This window comes from Amphiprion ocellaris, chromosome 5, assembly GCF_022539595.1.
Source record: "Amphiprion ocellaris isolate individual 3 ecotype Okinawa chromosome 5, ASM2253959v1, whole genome shotgun sequence".
Lineage (NCBI taxonomy): Eukaryota > Metazoa > Chordata > Actinopteri > Pomacentridae > Amphiprion > Amphiprion ocellaris.
The window spans coordinates 34,721,648-34,739,736 of NC_072770.1; the positions used below are offsets into that span (position 1 = coordinate 34,721,648).

Below are 18,089 nucleotides of genomic sequence, written 5' to 3' on the forward strand. Positions count from 1 at the left end.
GTCTATCAGGCTGCTGAAAATGCTAGATAAATCTGTGCATCTGATCTGTTAGGGCTCATCGTCAAGCTTTACAATCAATATCATGAGCAAAAATCCCACAAAAATGTGTTTGTTCTGCCTTTAAGAACACATACTTGTGTATTTTACAACAGTGAATAAATTTAAAGGGTTAGCAATCTCTATTCTGAAAATGGCTTACATATGGATACATATAAACTAAATACTAAACAGCAAAAAAATAAACATTAGTAGCAATATTTTTGCCATGAAAGACCTAATACCAACAGAAAATAAAAACTTGACTATTAGAAACACGAAACAAAATCTTGCTTTTGCAGCAGCGCAGGCGACTTATCCCTCATCTCTAACTCACCTGTGAGCAGCATAAGCCTAAAGTAAAGTAGCGCTCATCCTCGTCAGACTGTCTCTGATATTATAACCCATGGCCTCAATATCAGCCATACCTTTGCAAACTATCCAAGACAGAGGGACAAAAACAGACAGGGCTTTGGCAGTGCAGCATTAGCTCATAATGGCTCATTTTGAAAAGCATATTAGTTCCAGCATAATTACAATCAGGCCTCACGCTCTGTGTTTTGCAGGCATTCACAGGACCAGCCTCTGAGCACCGAGTCACACCAGTTGACTGTGACTGACAGCAGATTTAGTTAAAAATTGTGTTTTTTCCTCCCTCTCTTTTCCCACAGGACAAAAATAACACCGCATCTTTTCTCCCTATTTATGTTGACTTGTTTATTTTGTGCCTACCTTTTGTCGTACTTGATACTGCAATTATACTTTTTGTCAGTCAGAGGGGGTGAATATCAAAAGGCCTAATTATGCAAACAGGCCTGTGATAAGAGGCATCTGCCTGAGATGGGATCTGCTATCTCTGACATGCATCTGTCTCTGTGCTGTCTTTGCTGCTCCAGGCCTGCATATAAACAGCCCTGCCTGTCCCCAGGACTGCATGCGATTCAACCACCAACACTGGAGTGGAGGGATGTTTCGGGGGCGGGGGGGATCGTGCTGCAACATCAAATAACTAACAACTTCCCAATTTGCATTTTTCTGAGAATGGTGCGGCATCTCTGTTTAATGCACTTGCCTGTTCATCCTAAAGGGGTTGCCAAGTTAAAGGAGGCATGTGATTCAAGGCATTTACCAAAGGATGTCTCTGAGATAGGAACCTTATGTGAATACAAGATAGGCAACAGCGATAACCATGACGGTTTAAAGACAGATTCTCTATGAATAATCTTTTCCTGTAGTTATCTCCCTGCAAGTGAAAAAACTACTTCTAAACTCTAAAAGTGAGCATAGCCTCGGCGCAGTCAGAATTTATTCATACATATTAGATTAAAATATTAAGATCAACAAACCAAACAAATTTGTGGGGAAAAAAGGCTGCATTAGCAGCAAAATCAAGTTAACTGTTTACTTGGTCTGGGAACAAGCCAAAATGCATCATCAATTTCTTCTGGTTGTCAGTGACCTTCTCTGGGTTGTAATTTGACATTTAGCTAAAATTGAATCTGGATGAGAGGTGTAACTATACATAAGGACAATAAAAATCCACCACCTATCTAAAATAAAATCACTCTCAGCTCACCTTTATGGACAGATGTCAGCAGTTTCAGTTTTGTCTCATGCCTATCATGTCAATTACGGTTTATAGCAGGTGGCTGAGGGCCAAGGGCACTTGTCCCAAAATCTATTTCAAGTGGTCAGATAGAAAGTGAGAAAGGAAAGCAGAAGTGAACAAGAGCGGTGAGATTTGTGTGCAACTTGTGCAGAAATTACACACATCTTATTACTTTATAAAAACTTCAAACAGACACAACAACTACCTGATAAAACTAGAAAAGCGGTGTTTTTGCCATCAAATCTCTCAGTGCCGGTGTCAGACTTGTAGGCTCTGTTACGTCGACATTCCTCGGGAAAATTCCAATACTTTTCTTCCCTCGTCTCTCTGACAGAATCACGTTCTTTAGAAAAAGAGTAGGGGGGCTTGAAAAAGAGGAGAAAAAGGCAAGGGAGGAAGAAAGATGGGAGGCTCGATAATCTTTGGCTCTCACAACAAACAATTAGCCCCCTTCTCTCTGTTTGAGGTGGGGAGAAAGTGGGAGAGAAGGGAGGGGAGGGGGACGCAAGAGAAAGCAGAGGAGACAGAGAGAGAGAAGCAGCGAGAGCGATGCTCTTTTATGGCTCTTGTCATATGGATGAAGGCGCAGCGCGTCCATGAGAGCGCACGCTCACCTTCAACAACAGGGCGTCCACTGGGCCTCCCGGCCTTTTCAGCCCGGAGAGACGAGCTCCTCAGGGGGCCATTAGAGCATGAATAGGGGCCTGACAGCCCTGTGCAGCTCCGCAGGGCATCCATAAACGCTGACATATTGACTCCCCATGCCTCTGCACTGCCTGAGTGTGAAAGCGTGAAGGGCTTGAAGGGTGGGATTCTTTTTCTTTAATACACTACTGGCTAAAACTGGGATATTAGCGACAATATAAATGTTTGCTTTTGACTTCAAGACATACTCTGCTAAAACTGTCTGTCTCTGCAATACTTTTTAGGGTTTTTTTGCTTTTAAAATATAAACTCTGCTTTTGAAAGACTTCTTTTGATGTAGCTAATAGAAGAAATATGCTTCGAATGCTGCAAACAGGCAAGTTTTCATCATTCACACAACAGAATATATGAATTTATTTGCTTAACTATCATATCCTTTTCTACTATGATGGGTTTTAAGAACCAGATTACTATTAGATATTAGAAACCAGATTACAGAGGATCTAACAAAACCACATGTACCCTTAAAGAAATGTGAATCTTGTTAGAAAGACTGTCGCCACCTCTGAGTTCCCCACTAACACTTAAGCTCTGCACCAGGTTTTCTCTTCTGTCGAGCAGAATGTCAACGCCTGAGCTCCAGTCTTTGCTAATTGAGGTCAGAGCGAAAGTAATGAAATTAACAGAGAGCACAAGAAAGTAAAAAGGAGCCCATGGGGGTCTCTGCCAAATGGCACTAGAGCCAGAGCCGCGGTCCCCCAGCAAAAAGCTCTAAAAACCTATGCAGGAAATCAAACAGTTACGTCTCAGGGCTATGAGCCGAGGTCTCCTGGAGGAACAAATCATTTTCTCAACAAAGCCAAAGAGAGATTACTGGGCACAGTATAGGAATGCACAGCGGACATTTTTATGTGCCTAAGGGAAGTTTCCTAATTTTCTGGACAAGGATGGGCAGCAAAATATTGTGGAAAAGTTTGTGTGATATAAAGGACACGAGGAAGGAAAGAAGAGTCAATGAAAGAGAGAATAACAGAAACTTTAAGAAAAACTCAGCACTGATGTGAGCACAGTTCAGAATATTTAATTAGCAAACAAGAAAACTGAGGTTTTTATCTTCACAGAAAACATTACATTTCCGGGTGACTGTGTTCTGCATGTTTCTTCATTCCTATATTAGTCCTGAACATGTTGGCGTTGGGTTGTCTTTATAATAAAAACTAATAAAAACAGTTTGTTTTGAAACCTCAGAGAAATGGCTCTAATCTTTAAGCAATGTGTGAATTTCTGAAATACATTTTCCAAAAAGACTATCATGTTCCACTTCATTATAGTCCACTGACATTTAGCGGATTGTAAGTAAACAAACTGTTTCCAAAGAGCTCCTTTATGTGCAACAATCTAATGAATATTTCCTGTAAAGAGCTTTTTTTTCTGGGCACAGTGAAGCATTACAGTGCTTGGCATTAATTTCTGAGATCCATCCATATTGAGGGGTTGTAATGTGCATAGTAGAAAAGCTTTTTATACTGAGACTACATATTCCCCAAGGAGAGAATGACTGACGATGCAGAAATAAGCCCATTAGTTGAAAATAGGGGACAACATTTGAAGTTGTTATTTTGTCGGTTATGACAGGAGCTCCACCCCACTGTTTGGACAACCGCTTTCACATTTTCACTTGGTAGGAAAAAAACACATTTCTGATTTGCAACACTTAGGGAACATGTTTATTGTCTTTGTGGATGTGGAGGAAAAAAAACACGCACAATTAAAACAAATGAATATTTCAGTGGTGGAGCAGATCAAGAGCATAAAATGTGAAATGTTCTGGCCCTAAGTAGCATAGGCTAATGCCGATTTTTAAACTAGCAGACCATGGTCAATGCTTTTCATTCATCACTGAGGGAGAGCACGGGCGCGCTGTGCTAAACATAATTACTGTTGCACATTATGTGGGCTATTCCTGTATTGTAATAAAATTAGCCAGAAATGCTTTTTGTCTTTTCTAATGCAGCGCCATGGTAACCAGCGGACGGCCATAATGCAACACAGTGTCCCGATCTGTGCCAGCTGTCAGAGTTTGACAACCTTAGCTGGCAAGGCGAATTGGAGGAAACTACATTTCTTTCAATAAATTATGTGGCTCTGACCTGCTCATCCACTGCGCAATTTAGCATGGACATAATAAAGCCTGAGATGTCATGATGTACTGTCCACTCATTTTTTTTTTTTTGTGACGCTTTATTGTTTTGCACGATAACAATGACTTAATCACCGAGACAAACATCTATTTCCGACAAAGGTCCTGCTTATTACGACACCGTTTATCTTAAAATTTTCACCTCACACAGACAGAAAATTCAATTGGACTACAGTTTTTTCTATGTTCCTCAATTTACAGAGAAAAATGGGCTCAATGTAAAATTTAAATGCTGCAAAAAGCCAATAGTTACTCATAACATATCTTTATAATTAGATTTTAATTTCACTCTATTTACTGCTTTAATGATATTCAATCATTACTCTTAATATTCCTAAAACACAGAATGAAAATGAGAAAAAATGATCTAAAATGCAGCTCTACATGTTGTGTGGAAAACTGCAAAAGCAGGCTTGGAAAACGTGCTATAGAATTCAACACAAAAGACAGTTTTTAGCTAATTTTGACCTATAAATACAAAATGGCTCATTTTATTTTTGATTAAATCAAAGCAGCAACTCCAAGCAAATACCTCCATCCTCTGACTGATATTTTCTGTATAAATATAATGCAGAATTACTGATGAACCTTTCACAAATTCACGGACCTTTGTCATAGTGTGACATTATCAGTGAGCCGACGACAACATTTATGTTGTCTGGTAGATAACTTATTACTCAAAGTGACTACAATTTATGGAATTACATGGTTAATTATATACTGCTTAGAGCTGAAATTACAATAAACTGTCTGTCCCTTTTGGCAGCTCACATAGTCAAAACAAAAATATATTACCTACAGTGGTGAGTAGAAATGTACAATCTTGTCGGTGCATGTTTGGGGTCGCATGATGGTCTAATGTCAAGAATGTCTAGAATTACTTTACTGCATGTTGACATTGATACTGGTGCTTTCTGACAAGAAGTGTCATTGTCTGTAGAGGTCATAAGGTCAGTTAATTACACTTGTTTATTGCAGCCACTTTACCAGCTTCTCTAGTGATGTACCAAGAGGTTTGTTTTAGCCAATGTATTTTTTTTCAGAGACCCGGAGGAAAAAAAAAAAAAACACCAAGAGGACATCTAAAAGCAATTAAATGAGATTTCTGTCCGATAACAAGTACCATCGGTTTTCCCATTAAAACCTTTGAAACTAATCTCCCCTGCTGAGAACACTTGTCTCTCCTTGTGGCATGGCCAGGAATCAGCAGTGAGAGATAAATAAATAGCCTTTAAAAAACATTGGCCCTCTTGTCAGGACACATAGCCACTCAACAGCAGCAACAGTCCACATGTCAACTCATTCTCTTCCCATTTCCTCTGCTCTCTTTGCTAAGACACTCCTGTCTAATGAAGTAGAGGGACTGCAATCCCACCGGGCTCAGCAGAGCTCTGTCAGCCCTGAGTGTTGTTTTCCCTCCGGGCTGCCCAGTCATTGTCCACTATCGAAGGTAATACTCACCAATCAGGATTCATTACAAGACCGAATCAGTGAATGAACTGCCCACTGCAAGCACAAACATACAACTGCCTGGGAGAAGAAATAGGCTTCCCAGGGACCCCCTCCAAACTTAATTGGATTGCCAATACTGCCCACAGACATTTGAGAAGTCTAGAAAAACAATGGAGCAGAAAATAAATACTCCAAAGCCACAATGATGACTCCACTTGGTAAACTAACACAGTATTGATCGTCTTCTTTTTTTTTGTTGTTTGTTTAGAAAAGCCTCATCCCTGCTAATAGCTGTCTGAGAGTGTAATCTCTCCCTTGTCCTCCCCCTCCTCTCCTCCCCTCCACATTCCCTATTATGTGGCTCCTTTCAGCGAGCCTCAAATAGTTTAGGTTCAGTGTCGCACTGGGGTACGGGGCATGGGACTGGGGACCAATTGTTTGCTAATGTTGACACCTGCCAGAGCAGGCTTGGTCTATTTGGGGCCCGCCAAGCTGTAAACTGGATGCTCCCCCTCTTTAGCAAGATTAAGTGTGGGTTGCTGGGGTCACAAATCACTGGACTCCCTCTGATGTTGTGAGGCACAGAGCCAGAGACTGAGAGGACTAAAAGAGAAAGCTGGAGAGGGAGGGACAGAGGAGGGAAGAGGAATAAAGAGTGACAGTCTATTGTTTAATGAAAAGGAGGGGAATAATGTATCTTCTTGAGTGCGCGTAACCAGTGTGCCCCATTCAAAAAAAATATATATCAACAGTGAATCTTGCCCTGCCAAGGCACACAACAGATTTGCGCCTTGGATAAATGATCAGGAATTTTTGAGATTTTTGTTTGAAATTCAGAATTAACAGCAATTGTCGCACAGCTTGCGCATTTCACAAACATAAAAAAATATAGTATTAGCAGCATGAAAAAAATTATGCAGCACACTTACTTGGACTGACTTACTTGAAAATGACTTGTGTTCTTTGAGAATAAATGAACATGAAAAAGCTGGCTCCCATTAAAATTGCACTCAGCGGGATCTAACAAATATACTCCTCTTCATTATTTTTTTATATATATATATATATATATATATATATATATATATATATATATATATATATATATATATATATATATATATATATATATATATATATATATATATGCTCGTATCTTCTTTTATTTTTTTAAACACATATAGTACAAAGCCCGGGAGAAAACCAGTGGCCATGACAGACAGTGCCCAGCTCCTCCTCCTCCCCCTTCCTTTGCAGATGTACATTAATGCAAAAAAGGCAGAGATCTGAGCTGCAGCAGAAGCACCCTGTCTCCCTTTAAAACTGCTGCTGTCCAGCCTGATCGTGTCAGTTTGAAGGCCCCTATTCAAAAGTATTCATGCATCTGCCTTTGAGGCACAATAGCAGCTAGTTTATAAACTGTCTGCCCAGGCACCCAAAGGCTTTAGTTCTTATTGTTTTCGTCCCCTTAATAAACTTTTTGGAGGAGTTCATCAACTTGCCTGAATAGCCTATGCAGCAAGTCTCAAGACAGAAAATAACAGAAGGGCCTTTTCTCCTCCCTCTTCTTTCTCTCATCCTTTTCTAGTGGCTGTTCATCTAACAATGGTGAGAGTAGGCTGTCAGACATCACAGGGCTTTTTTGTACCAATGTAAAAATATATATATATATATTTGTATAAATACAAAAAAAAAGAAAATGTACCTCTTAAAATGGGAGTTGTATTTTCACATTTGTAGAATGTATAGGCTAACTCAAGCTGTGCAGTAAATTCAGAAAAATAAAATGCGCAGAAAAAGAGAATATATTTATGGTATTGGCACATTTAGAAGAGCAAAGGTGACATCTATGCTTTTCAGAAATAAAAGATTTACATATTTTTTATTTAAAGTTTAAATGTTTGTAAATCAAAAGGGTCCTAAAATATGAATTTTCTATACTATGTACAAATTCACAAACTGTCTGACACCTGTTAGTCAGGCAGCACAGAGATGATTGGATGCAATAAAATGTAATTTTGGGTGTAAGCCATTAATCCACTGTTATACCTTTAAACTCTGTCGAAAAAAAATGATCCAAACTTAAAAGTCTTTAATAGATGTCTGCTCTAATTAATTTCATACCTAATTAAAACAAGGCTACAGTCCATGCATGCTGGCCTGTTTAGCCCGCTGGATGGCCATAATTGAAGTAATAGCGGAAAAAAGGGGTCTGCTTAGAAATAAAAGCCCGCAGCGGTCCAATTCAACAACATCACCATCCAACCACGCTGCTCACCCCACCTCACCCCTCCTCTCCCCGCCACCATCTGACCCAAAAAGGCCTTATTGGCTGCCCTGGACCAACCGCCTACTGTTTCCCACCGATGCACTCGGTGCGTTTTAACACCCTAATTAGATGTGACAAGTTCAACGAGCTGGTTTCAGAGGAGGAAAAGCTGGTCAGGTTATGATTTCCGAGTCAGACTCACAGGGGAATCTCTGGACAGCTGATTCCTGTCAGCCTCATTCATCTTCTTCCAGCCAATTAAACATTAATGCTAACAAAGCGATGGCAATTTGGCGAATACATTAAATGCGTAAAGTGGAAATGTAAATGGAGGCAGCATCAGCGGGGCTGGTGGCAGGAACAAGACCGCCAATGATGATAGTAATAATAACCATCTGTATTATTTTAAAACATATATATTAAGATATATTTCTTTTTATTGCACAAAACATACAAAACTGTTGTTGGTCATATTTGCCACAAGAATAAAAGGGCGATCTAATGAGAATTTCATGAAAATGACCCCCAAATTGCCTCAAATACCATGAAATTAATTTTCTTCTACACGATTAGGATATAAATTTGATTGAAAACTGACATTGTGTAAAGACACTGGCTATTTAAAACTCAAAGCCTCCATCTTTTTTTCTGGCCAAACCACTCCACGAACAAATAAAATCTCCCCCTAAAAAGAAATAAAAATTGGACTCTGGACAATCAAAATAAGCCAAGCTGCTAAAAGTTTTAATATCCCCACCTGTTGACATGAATGTGTGATGCAGATGTGCGTGAAGGGGGAAGAGGGAATGAAGGGAGGGAGAAAAAGAGAGAGAGAGGGAGAGTCAAACTTGAGCAAAGAAAGAAGATGAAAATTTGAGATTTTCTATTTATTTTGGACCACAGCCCTGCAGGCAGAGCGCAGGATCCCGGAGCCCCATAGTGAAAATTGGCGGAATAAAACACAGACAGAAATGAGAGACGCGCTGAAGCGCCCCACTGTTGTGACAGGATACCTGGAGGGCAGCGCTTCCTCTTTAATTTGTCTCGTATGGTTTGAGACCCCCAACCAGACATTCAATCCTCAGAGTCTGCGTAAGCCTACTGAATTTAATTCTCGATGGTGAAATTATATGCTATAATTAAATATCATATCATTAAAAAAAAAAAAAAAAAAAAAAAAAAAAAAAGCTCGGTGGCATAGAGGCATCTTATCGACTTGGTTTTCCCCGGCTTCGGCGTTGTTATCACATTAATAGTAACAACATCTAAAATGGGCCTATCAGCATTTGTGGAGGGGAAATCGCAGGCTAAACAAAGGGCACCTATGGGCTTACAGCTTATATTCTGATATTTTTTGCGAGCAGGAAATGTTAACCTTGAAATGTTGCTATCTGCGTCTAACAATGTGTGATCATAACCCCATAAATGAGGGGAGAAATTGAATCCTTTTAAGTTATTAAGCAGGAAAGGATTATAAACTCGTCTTTATAAATGAGCTAGAAATCCCCATGTCTTCCTCTGTACACTTTTAAATTTCCCACAAGAAGCTGGAGAGGAAAGATTGCCCCTTTTCAAGAGCCCCACAAGAGATGGAAAAACCATTTTTGTGCCCAGATAGGAAGTCGTCCCACATGGTAAGCGCCACTTTAATTAATAGACAGCCTTGAGAGGTATCACTGTCAGCCTGGATAATGGTCACAGAGCTAGTGTTTGTGCTTCCATGAATATTTCTCATGTGATCAAAGTCAAATGCCAGCACAGAATGAATTTAAGCCTACTCCATTTTTTCCCTTATTTTGGAGCCTAATGCTGTCGACACTTAAAGCTCCTGACACTGAAATGTCTCGCCGGGTTGGTCTGGTAGGCCTACAAGCTTAAAGTGCACTCCTTCAAATTGATGCAATACTCATTACTCACAAGCAAAGGGTTTGGTGTTATTATGTTGCACGGCTTGCTCACGTTACTTCGCTGGAACCAATAGGCCGATTTGTTACACTGGTTGTAGCGCCTGTCATCAAGTCTCGCGATATGTCATTAAATAACAAATTACACCGTAATCTGAGAATTAAAACAAGCTGAATTAAGAAGGAAAAAAAGGAGAGAATATATTGGTGGGGATGTTTACACATTTTTGGGAAGCGATTTCTCATTTAAACGTACAGTTATAGCACATTAGCTAAACTAAAATGGAAATCTGTCACACCGTTTTAGGCCTACTAAGAGACCGCAGTCGTTACTAAGCAACACGTTACCTAACAACACGTTACCTAACAACCGAAGAGCTAAGCTAGTGTAAAATTAAGCTAGCTGCATGAGCTAAACGTGCTCGTTATTTATCCATTTGGCGTGGTATTATTTATTTTAAGTGTTATTAAGCAATTGCTGGGGTCATAGCAACGCTAAAAAATTGTCCCAGAGACGTGTCATCTCTGCCACTGTTTATTACAATCAGGAAATAAAAGAAAATAAGTGGCTACTGCTATCACTTATGCTAATAATTTGTAAAAACACCATTTTACCTGGCTATGTAAATTAAAAATTCATTTCTTGAACGTTGAAAAACTAGCTCACGGTTTATTGTTTATATAGGTTATGTTTTTTCTGTTTTAGTAATTTACCTATTTTAGTTAACAAAATTAATTACCTTTAAAAAAAGCAACCTTTGTGTTGAATAAAAATATGAAACGGGCATGTTAAAATAGATGCAGGCTATTATGTTTTTGCTACATTTATTAAATTAATTAATTCGATGCAAATAATAATAATAATAATAATAATAATAATAATAATAATAATAATAATAATAATAACGTTCATGTCGTGTCTTTCAGCTCCTGCCCCCTTTATAAGAAATGTAGGCCTACCGATGTAAATTCCAGTGAAATGTGGCTTGAGTGGCTGCGGGGACAGGGGAGGTTAATCCGAGTTTAATGCAGTGAAGCACAGCGCAGGGTCTGGGCTATGATGGGTATGTTATCTCTGCCCAACATTTGGGTCTCCCTCAATTTCCACCCAGCCAAATAGCTGCGAGAAAGTGCAGATGGAGTCACTCTCAATGCCTGAGGAAAAAACGTTATTAATAGCTAAATAACTTCCCCATACTTTCACTGAATCTCTCTCACACACTGTTCCAGATGGATTTGTTTGAAGTGGTCTCTCGCTTCATTCCCCTGTCCTTCTCATTCAGCACGGCTTTAGACCCGAAATATAGCTACATTATATTACCATACACTTAGAGACTGGCTGTGCGCGCACGAGTGTGTGCGTCTGTGCGTGCGCGCATGTGTGTTCGTGACGCGGGAAGCACGGAGGGGGCAGCTTTTCACACTTTTCAGCACTACGAGCAGCAGCTGTATTCTTTAGGGGTCTCTTTGTTTCTGCAGGAAACAGGCTACCTGAAGGATAAACCTGAGCCGTACTTTATTTGCGCAAATTCAAAAATATATGGTAATAATTGATAGGTATCCTTATTAGAGCACACACTGAAATAGAAGAGGGAAATTTTTGTTATTTTCCCTGAATATTTTTGTAAGGAATTGCAGGTCACATTTTACGCATCTTATTCGCTGCATTACAAATTAGATTGAAGTGAAAATACCGCCTCCTCTCGCCCAGTCCTAACCTGATCTTTGGGCTGTCTGACTTCCTCACACCTCTCCGCTGCTCTGTCACTTTCCCTCCCTGACGCGCTCAAATAATCCCACCTGGCATCTGTTTAATTAGACCGAGGACCTCAGGTAATCCTGCGATTTGCTGAAGTGTCCATCGTCTGTCTCCACCTCATCTGACGGTCAGGTCGGATGCATCAGTGCGGCTCTTGCACGCCGGACAGCTGATTCACCCTCTGCTTCTGACCGCTGTGGCGCAAAACAAAAGGATGCCCACGTTTGTGTCGATGCAGTGCAGCCTTTTTGCCATAATTTAACGCAGGCGCATTTTTTGCATGACCATTAAATCGTGCAACTTCGATGGGGTAATTGCTTCTGCAAAGATTCTGGGTGGACCGGGATCCCCAGACGACAAACAATTATCAGAATAATAAAGGGCCAATTTAGCAGCGAGCAAAAAAACTATTTTCGGTGCATGCACAAAGAGTTTTGCTTGGTTTACATCCCTCTGAGAAATAACAGTTGGCTTCATGCAGAAAAAAAACTACATTTGCATTATTTTAATATGTTTAGGAGTTTAAGCACACGTTTATTAGAGCTAGATTAGAGCTGGGATAAATCCGTGATGTAACCTCTGGAAAAAAAATCAAATACATAGACCTAATAAACAAATAGATAAATAAATAAAGTCTTAAAATCTGGATAAGTAAACGGGAAAAAAAATCTCATGAATTTTGTGCCCAGGGCGAGCCACTGTGAGCTCCGCTCTGAGATGAAAGTGAAAAGAAATAAAAGGCTCTATTTAATCTGCTTTAAAACCTCTCTCCACATAAGGGCTGTGCTTCAAACTCGGAGAGTGAGGGGCTGATTGGGGATAAATACATTTCTTACCATGCCTGCGAGCTATTACACCCTGCACGAACACAGCCACCTATTCAGCAACCATCGTTTCCAGTGCTTACTCTAATAAGTATTAACATTATTAAATGTCATCCGGATGCTGGTAGTCTAAACTGCATTACGCACAGAGTGCGTCTCTTTTTATAGCAACGTAATTCAATCCCAATTTAAAACACAAGCAGCGCTAAGAAAAAAAACAGAAGCAGGAACATTATGTGGATATTTTGCACCAACAGTTGAAACTCAATAACAAAGCAACGATAATGCATTTAACACTTTACAAGGGAAACTATCACATCATCCAGCCAGCGTGCGCCTCAGTTGTGCATAAAGATCAGACTCTCCAAAAAAAAAAAAAAAAAAAAGGAAAAGAAACGCTGGTCATTTACAGCCAGCAGGGTTTACAACCCATCTATATGGACACTGGAGATATTTGCAACAAAATGGTGACATTTTTCTCATAACATAATGCGTGGTGTGACAGAAAAAAGAGACCGTTTTCACGCTATCAACTGATTCTTCTCCAACGGGCCATTATATAAAATTACAAAACTATCTACCAGCGGGGCGTACTGAATAATTCATCTCCTTTTATGTCTCTTCTTGCCCTTTGTCCAAAGTTTTCTCTCTCTTTTACCAGATTTTTGAATGAGAATGGACGGGCCCATACTCTCCTTTTTCGCTGCCCTGCTGATTTGCTTTTGTACCTCGGCCTCTTCACTTTAGAAAAGCATCAATAGAGGGGAGGTTTTGCTCGTGAAGTTCATCTTCAAGTTTGAAAAATTTTTGGCAGTGTCTTTTTGAGGTAAAAAAAAAAAAACGACGCTTTTGTGATTTAAAAAAAAATCTAGACACTCTTTGACATGTTTGGTCATCAAACAAGAAAACCTTTCTATCTTTTGCAGAGATTTGGCGGCTGCATGTTTCACTTCATGGCCAACAAGCGTGCAATAAAACCAATAAAATACGACAATAAAAAAAAAGTGGTGCTCTTGTAAAATGCCACTTAATTCCATTTTAAACATCAAATTACCCAGAATAAGGAAATTATCACGTCTTGTAATTTCAGCTTTAACTGCTTGTATTGTTCCGCGTGTCTCAGCCTATTTCTCATATTTTAAAATGTAAAAAAACAACAATACACACACACAAAATATGCTACAGGGGGAAAAACAACATTTCATATACCACAAGGAGAGACCAAAATCTTTTACGGTTATTATAAGCTTGCTGACAAACGCTGAAAGCGAATACCTGCATCACTTTATTTTTTCCCCTCCTAGCAGCATTACTAATAGAGCAAATAATAATATGAACATTGATTTCCACTTTAACTGACAAGTGGTGAAATGTCAGTGAACTGACATCGATTGTGAAATGGGTCAACTGTCAGCTGTCGTTTAGGGGTCGTTAAATGAGCGAATGAATGAGGAGGAATTCGCTACACAAATTAATTTTCTGCAGTTAAATACCTTCTGCCAAGGCTCTCATAAATAATTGAGTGAATGAACAACTGCTGGCTCGGAGTTAAAAGCAGGAATAAATTCTGTGCGTTTAGCTGCAGCTCGGATGTGGGACAATTTCCCAAGAGGACATAAAGTAGGAAGTCTATTTAAAACATTTGCTTCCTGCTTACAAGGCTGCAATTTACTCATAATAATAGTAATAATAATAATAATAGTTTGTTATTTCAGACATATGCAAAAGGGCCATATATTTTCTGCTGTTAACTTACATTTATCACCGAGGATGCCATCGATGCTATGCTTTGTTTTCTTTTCTCCATCTTCATCCTTCTTATCACAGTCATCCTCGTCATCTTTTTTGCCAAATCGGGCCCTCAAAACGCGGCTGATGGAGCTCACTAATGGCAACAAAAAGGTAAATGGGTGATTAGCCCTAAAACCCATAAAAGAACCATAGTAATCCTATCATACATTTTTTTAGAAGGATATACCAGACAGAAAAATCACAGGAAAAGTTTTTTTAACATGAAGCAGCAGCGTTGGAAAAATAAATAAAAGTCTATATTAAAGGAGCAAAAAAATGAACACTCTAAACACAATCATGTAAAATTCACTACTGAGCACAGGATGATTTTTTTTTCTGGGTCACACAGCTGTAGGTGTGCTTTAACTGAAGCATTTTTTAAATTTTCTTTATCAGTAACTGGGGCTTAAAACATGTTGAATTCAAAGTGATGTTCATTCAGAAGTGATGCTGCAGTGTTCGCTCGTAGTAAGAAAAAAAAAGTGCAGCTTACCAGATGAAGCCTCACCTGAAGGAACTGTGCTTCTGTCGCACACCCCGTCCTTCAGCAGCTTATCCCGGATCTCCCAGCTGAACATACCCGGGTTTTCTCTCTTGTACTCCTCGATCCGCTTCTCCACGTCAGGAGTTGCCACCTGCTTTAGGTTTGAAATGTGTAAAGGGAGGGGAAAAGACGAAAGGTGGGGAAAAGGGGAATTTCAGTTTTAACTGGGATGTTTTTTGTTGTTTTAAAAGATGAATATAATTAAACATATCAAAAAACGTCTTATAAGACACAAAACAAAAAATAATAGTCTGATGTGTCCAATGATGTATATGTATTTAGTAGGAAAATGGGCTCACAACTACATAAAAATAAGCAAAGCAGTCATAATTCTTGTTGATACTACAAACAAATTATTTAAGGTCTCACATCAAAAATATTTTTAAAGATGATTAAACATGTGTAACCATAATTTAATGTTTTATATGTATAGAGAGAATTTAATGGTATACTGATCACCAAACACAACAAATACAACTCAAACAAAATTTCAGTGTTTGTTTTTAGTTTTCACATTTTATGTTAATGTTTTCATATTTTTTTATATGATTGCCTAATATATTGAACCTTTATGTAAATATTTTAGTCAAAATATAATGAATTGTAGTTACATTTCCTAAGATGTACAGAAATAATATTACAGGTGGGCTGTAATGTAATTTAAATTACAGGAGACATCAGCCACTGGTTAGATATTATTATTATTATTATTATTATTATTATTATAGGAGCTCTAACAGTATTTCATTCCTGATCGTCGCCTTCCATCAGTCACAGTAACACAAACATCAGATTTGGGTTCACTCAGGTGTCATGCGCCTCGTGCCACCCCACCACCCAAACCGACTCCCTTCCTCCTCCTCCTCCACCTCCTCCTCGTGCTGCTGTGACCCTGTTTCCGGGACCACCGGACCCCCACTCACCCTGGGCTTGCTGCCTCCTATGGCCCCCGGACGGATCGAACCGGTCTCCTGGTACCGGCAGAGGATCTTGGAGACGCAACCGTGAGAAACTCGCAGTTGTCGCGAGATTACGCAGGGTCGGATGCCGTGGTGGGCCATCTCCACTATCTTGTGTCGGATGTGATTTGGCAGCGGCCTCCCGTTGATGAACACTCCGCCAAGCTGGTTCACCCTACCCTGGCCCAGAGGGGTGGACACTGCGCCACAATAAACAACAACAGTCTCAAACAACAACAAAGACAGCAGCACATCATGTCCTCTGGAGCCTGAATTCACTCCACAGCGTGTGAGGCTACAATTTAGCACATCGCGTGGTCAAAGAGAGGCATATTTGCGGTGTTAGTGACTTGTAATGGGGACATTATCATATTATACATTTTCAAGAGAGCGTCGTGCCAGACTCATCCAGCCCCATGTCTGGCTGACAGGATGCATCCGAGGCCACTTCAGGATCCAATTTCACATTCAAGAGACACTAAAGAGGGTGACACTTCCCACCTTGATTATTCCTAGTCATGCTGTACAAATATTGATGTGATCCTTTGAGCCGTCTCTTTGCTGTGTGTATTATTGCCATTTCCAGCAGCAGGACACTTGAACAAATCCCGCAGCTCGAGTAACTTGCGAGCTACGTGGTTTTTGTACATTTCAGTCCAGGGCACTTGAGCACGAACTGGGTGTAATGGGAAAACTGTTTCCAATAAATGCATGCAAATACAAAAGGATCTTGTTTTCCGCCCATATGTTCAGACGACTTGAGTGTGGTGGGCATCGAAGTTGTCAAATAACATTACCAATTAGATTGCTTTCCGGATGCGTGTGTGACTATTAATCTAGATTCATTTAAAATGTATCAAATAGCGTTTGGTTATTTTGTAAATTGTAATCTAATTTTAAAAACAGCATCTCTATGTTGTTATGAAATTTTCTGACATAAAAAAAACAAATAAGGCCACAAATCAGAAGACAAAATTGTGACTAATAAAAAAAAAAAAATTTCAAGGGAAAACTGTATAAAAACCAGGAATAAATGAGGGAGAATTTTCCCTAAATGCACGAAAATCTTTTGCAAATAAACACACACTAAATGTGGTTGCAAATAAAATAGCAAAATCCACATGAATGTAGGTTGTTTCAAATGCTGCGGGCTGCTCTTCTGCAACTATAATTCACTTTGGACCATGACTTGAGGTTAACTTTAATCATCACTGACCGGAGGTCGTATTTGTTCACCCACCTTTTTATTCCCCAGCATGTCGCCGGTGGCAAACTGTGCTGTGTGTCACTACCAAAGGCACAAGCTGACAGAGCGGACAACTAACGAGTTCTGTCAGCACAAGTTCAGGCACCAAACACATGTTGTCGTTTCTTTACTTACCTTCCAGGGGGAAGCCGGTTCGGGGGTAGTTCTGGCCTGGCGCAGGACGCACCATCCGAGGCACTGTTCCTGGTAAAGTAGCCATCCTGCAGCTACTCAAACACAAAACCGGACGCTGCTCGAACCTGCTACTCTCACAAAAGTCCAGTGCAAAAAAAAAAAATTGAATTTAAAAAAAAAAAAAAAAAAAAGGTGGAATGTATTCAAAACGCTCAAAAAAAAAAAAAAGGAAAAAAGACAGAGATGCTCTGCTGCTGTCAAATCCCAATCCCAGGCGGAGAAACTGGACGAGTCCTTCTTCCACCGGGGGGAAAAATAAAAAGAAATGCTCTCCTCTGGTGCGATGAAAAATCAAGAACACAGGGCAGCAAAGGAAGAAAATAAAATAAGAGAAAAAAACTGCAAAGGCAGGTTCGAGGAAAAAAATGGAGGAGTTAAAGTGTCTACGCTGGAAAAAAAACGCAGTGTTATTCTTTTCCCTTGGTGTAGTTTGGGTTCAGTATAATGTCTGCTGGCTGGTTGGAAGTAGTTTAAGTGGCCAACTTTCGTGCATGTCGTAGGAGGAGACAGCCGAGCGCTCCCATAGGCTCCCTGCCCTTTCTTTTATGGATGAAAGAGAGTGGGTTTAGCCAGGAGCCGGCCGACCAATCAGAAACACACATTCCACTTTTAATTCACTGCTGCCTCCCTCATACACCAAAACCAGTTCAAAATGT

General features: G+C 39.8%; 1 protein-coding gene across 4 annotated transcripts in view; it reads right to left on the minus strand.

Moving 5' to 3' along the window:
- pax7a (paired box 7a) overlaps positions 1–18,089 on the minus strand; it is a 46,233-nt gene extending 28,144 nt beyond the window's left edge. The window contains exons 1-4 of one of the 4 annotated variants that reach the window (XM_023288547.3): positions 17,374–18,070; positions 15,957–16,192; positions 14,998–15,127; positions 14,455–14,583 (exon numbers count right to left, since the gene is read on the minus strand). In XM_023288547.3, coding sequence (XP_023144315.1) covers positions 14,455–14,583; positions 14,998–15,127; positions 15,957–16,192; positions 17,374–17,458 — 580 coding nt within the window. In that variant the 5' untranslated portion in view covers positions 17,459–18,070. Of the gene's footprint in view, positions 1–14,454; positions 14,584–14,982; positions 15,128–15,956; positions 16,193–17,373 lie in introns of all 4 variants that reach the window. The other 3 variants (XM_023288546.3, XM_055010727.1, XM_055010726.1) reach the window with 3 other exon arrangements.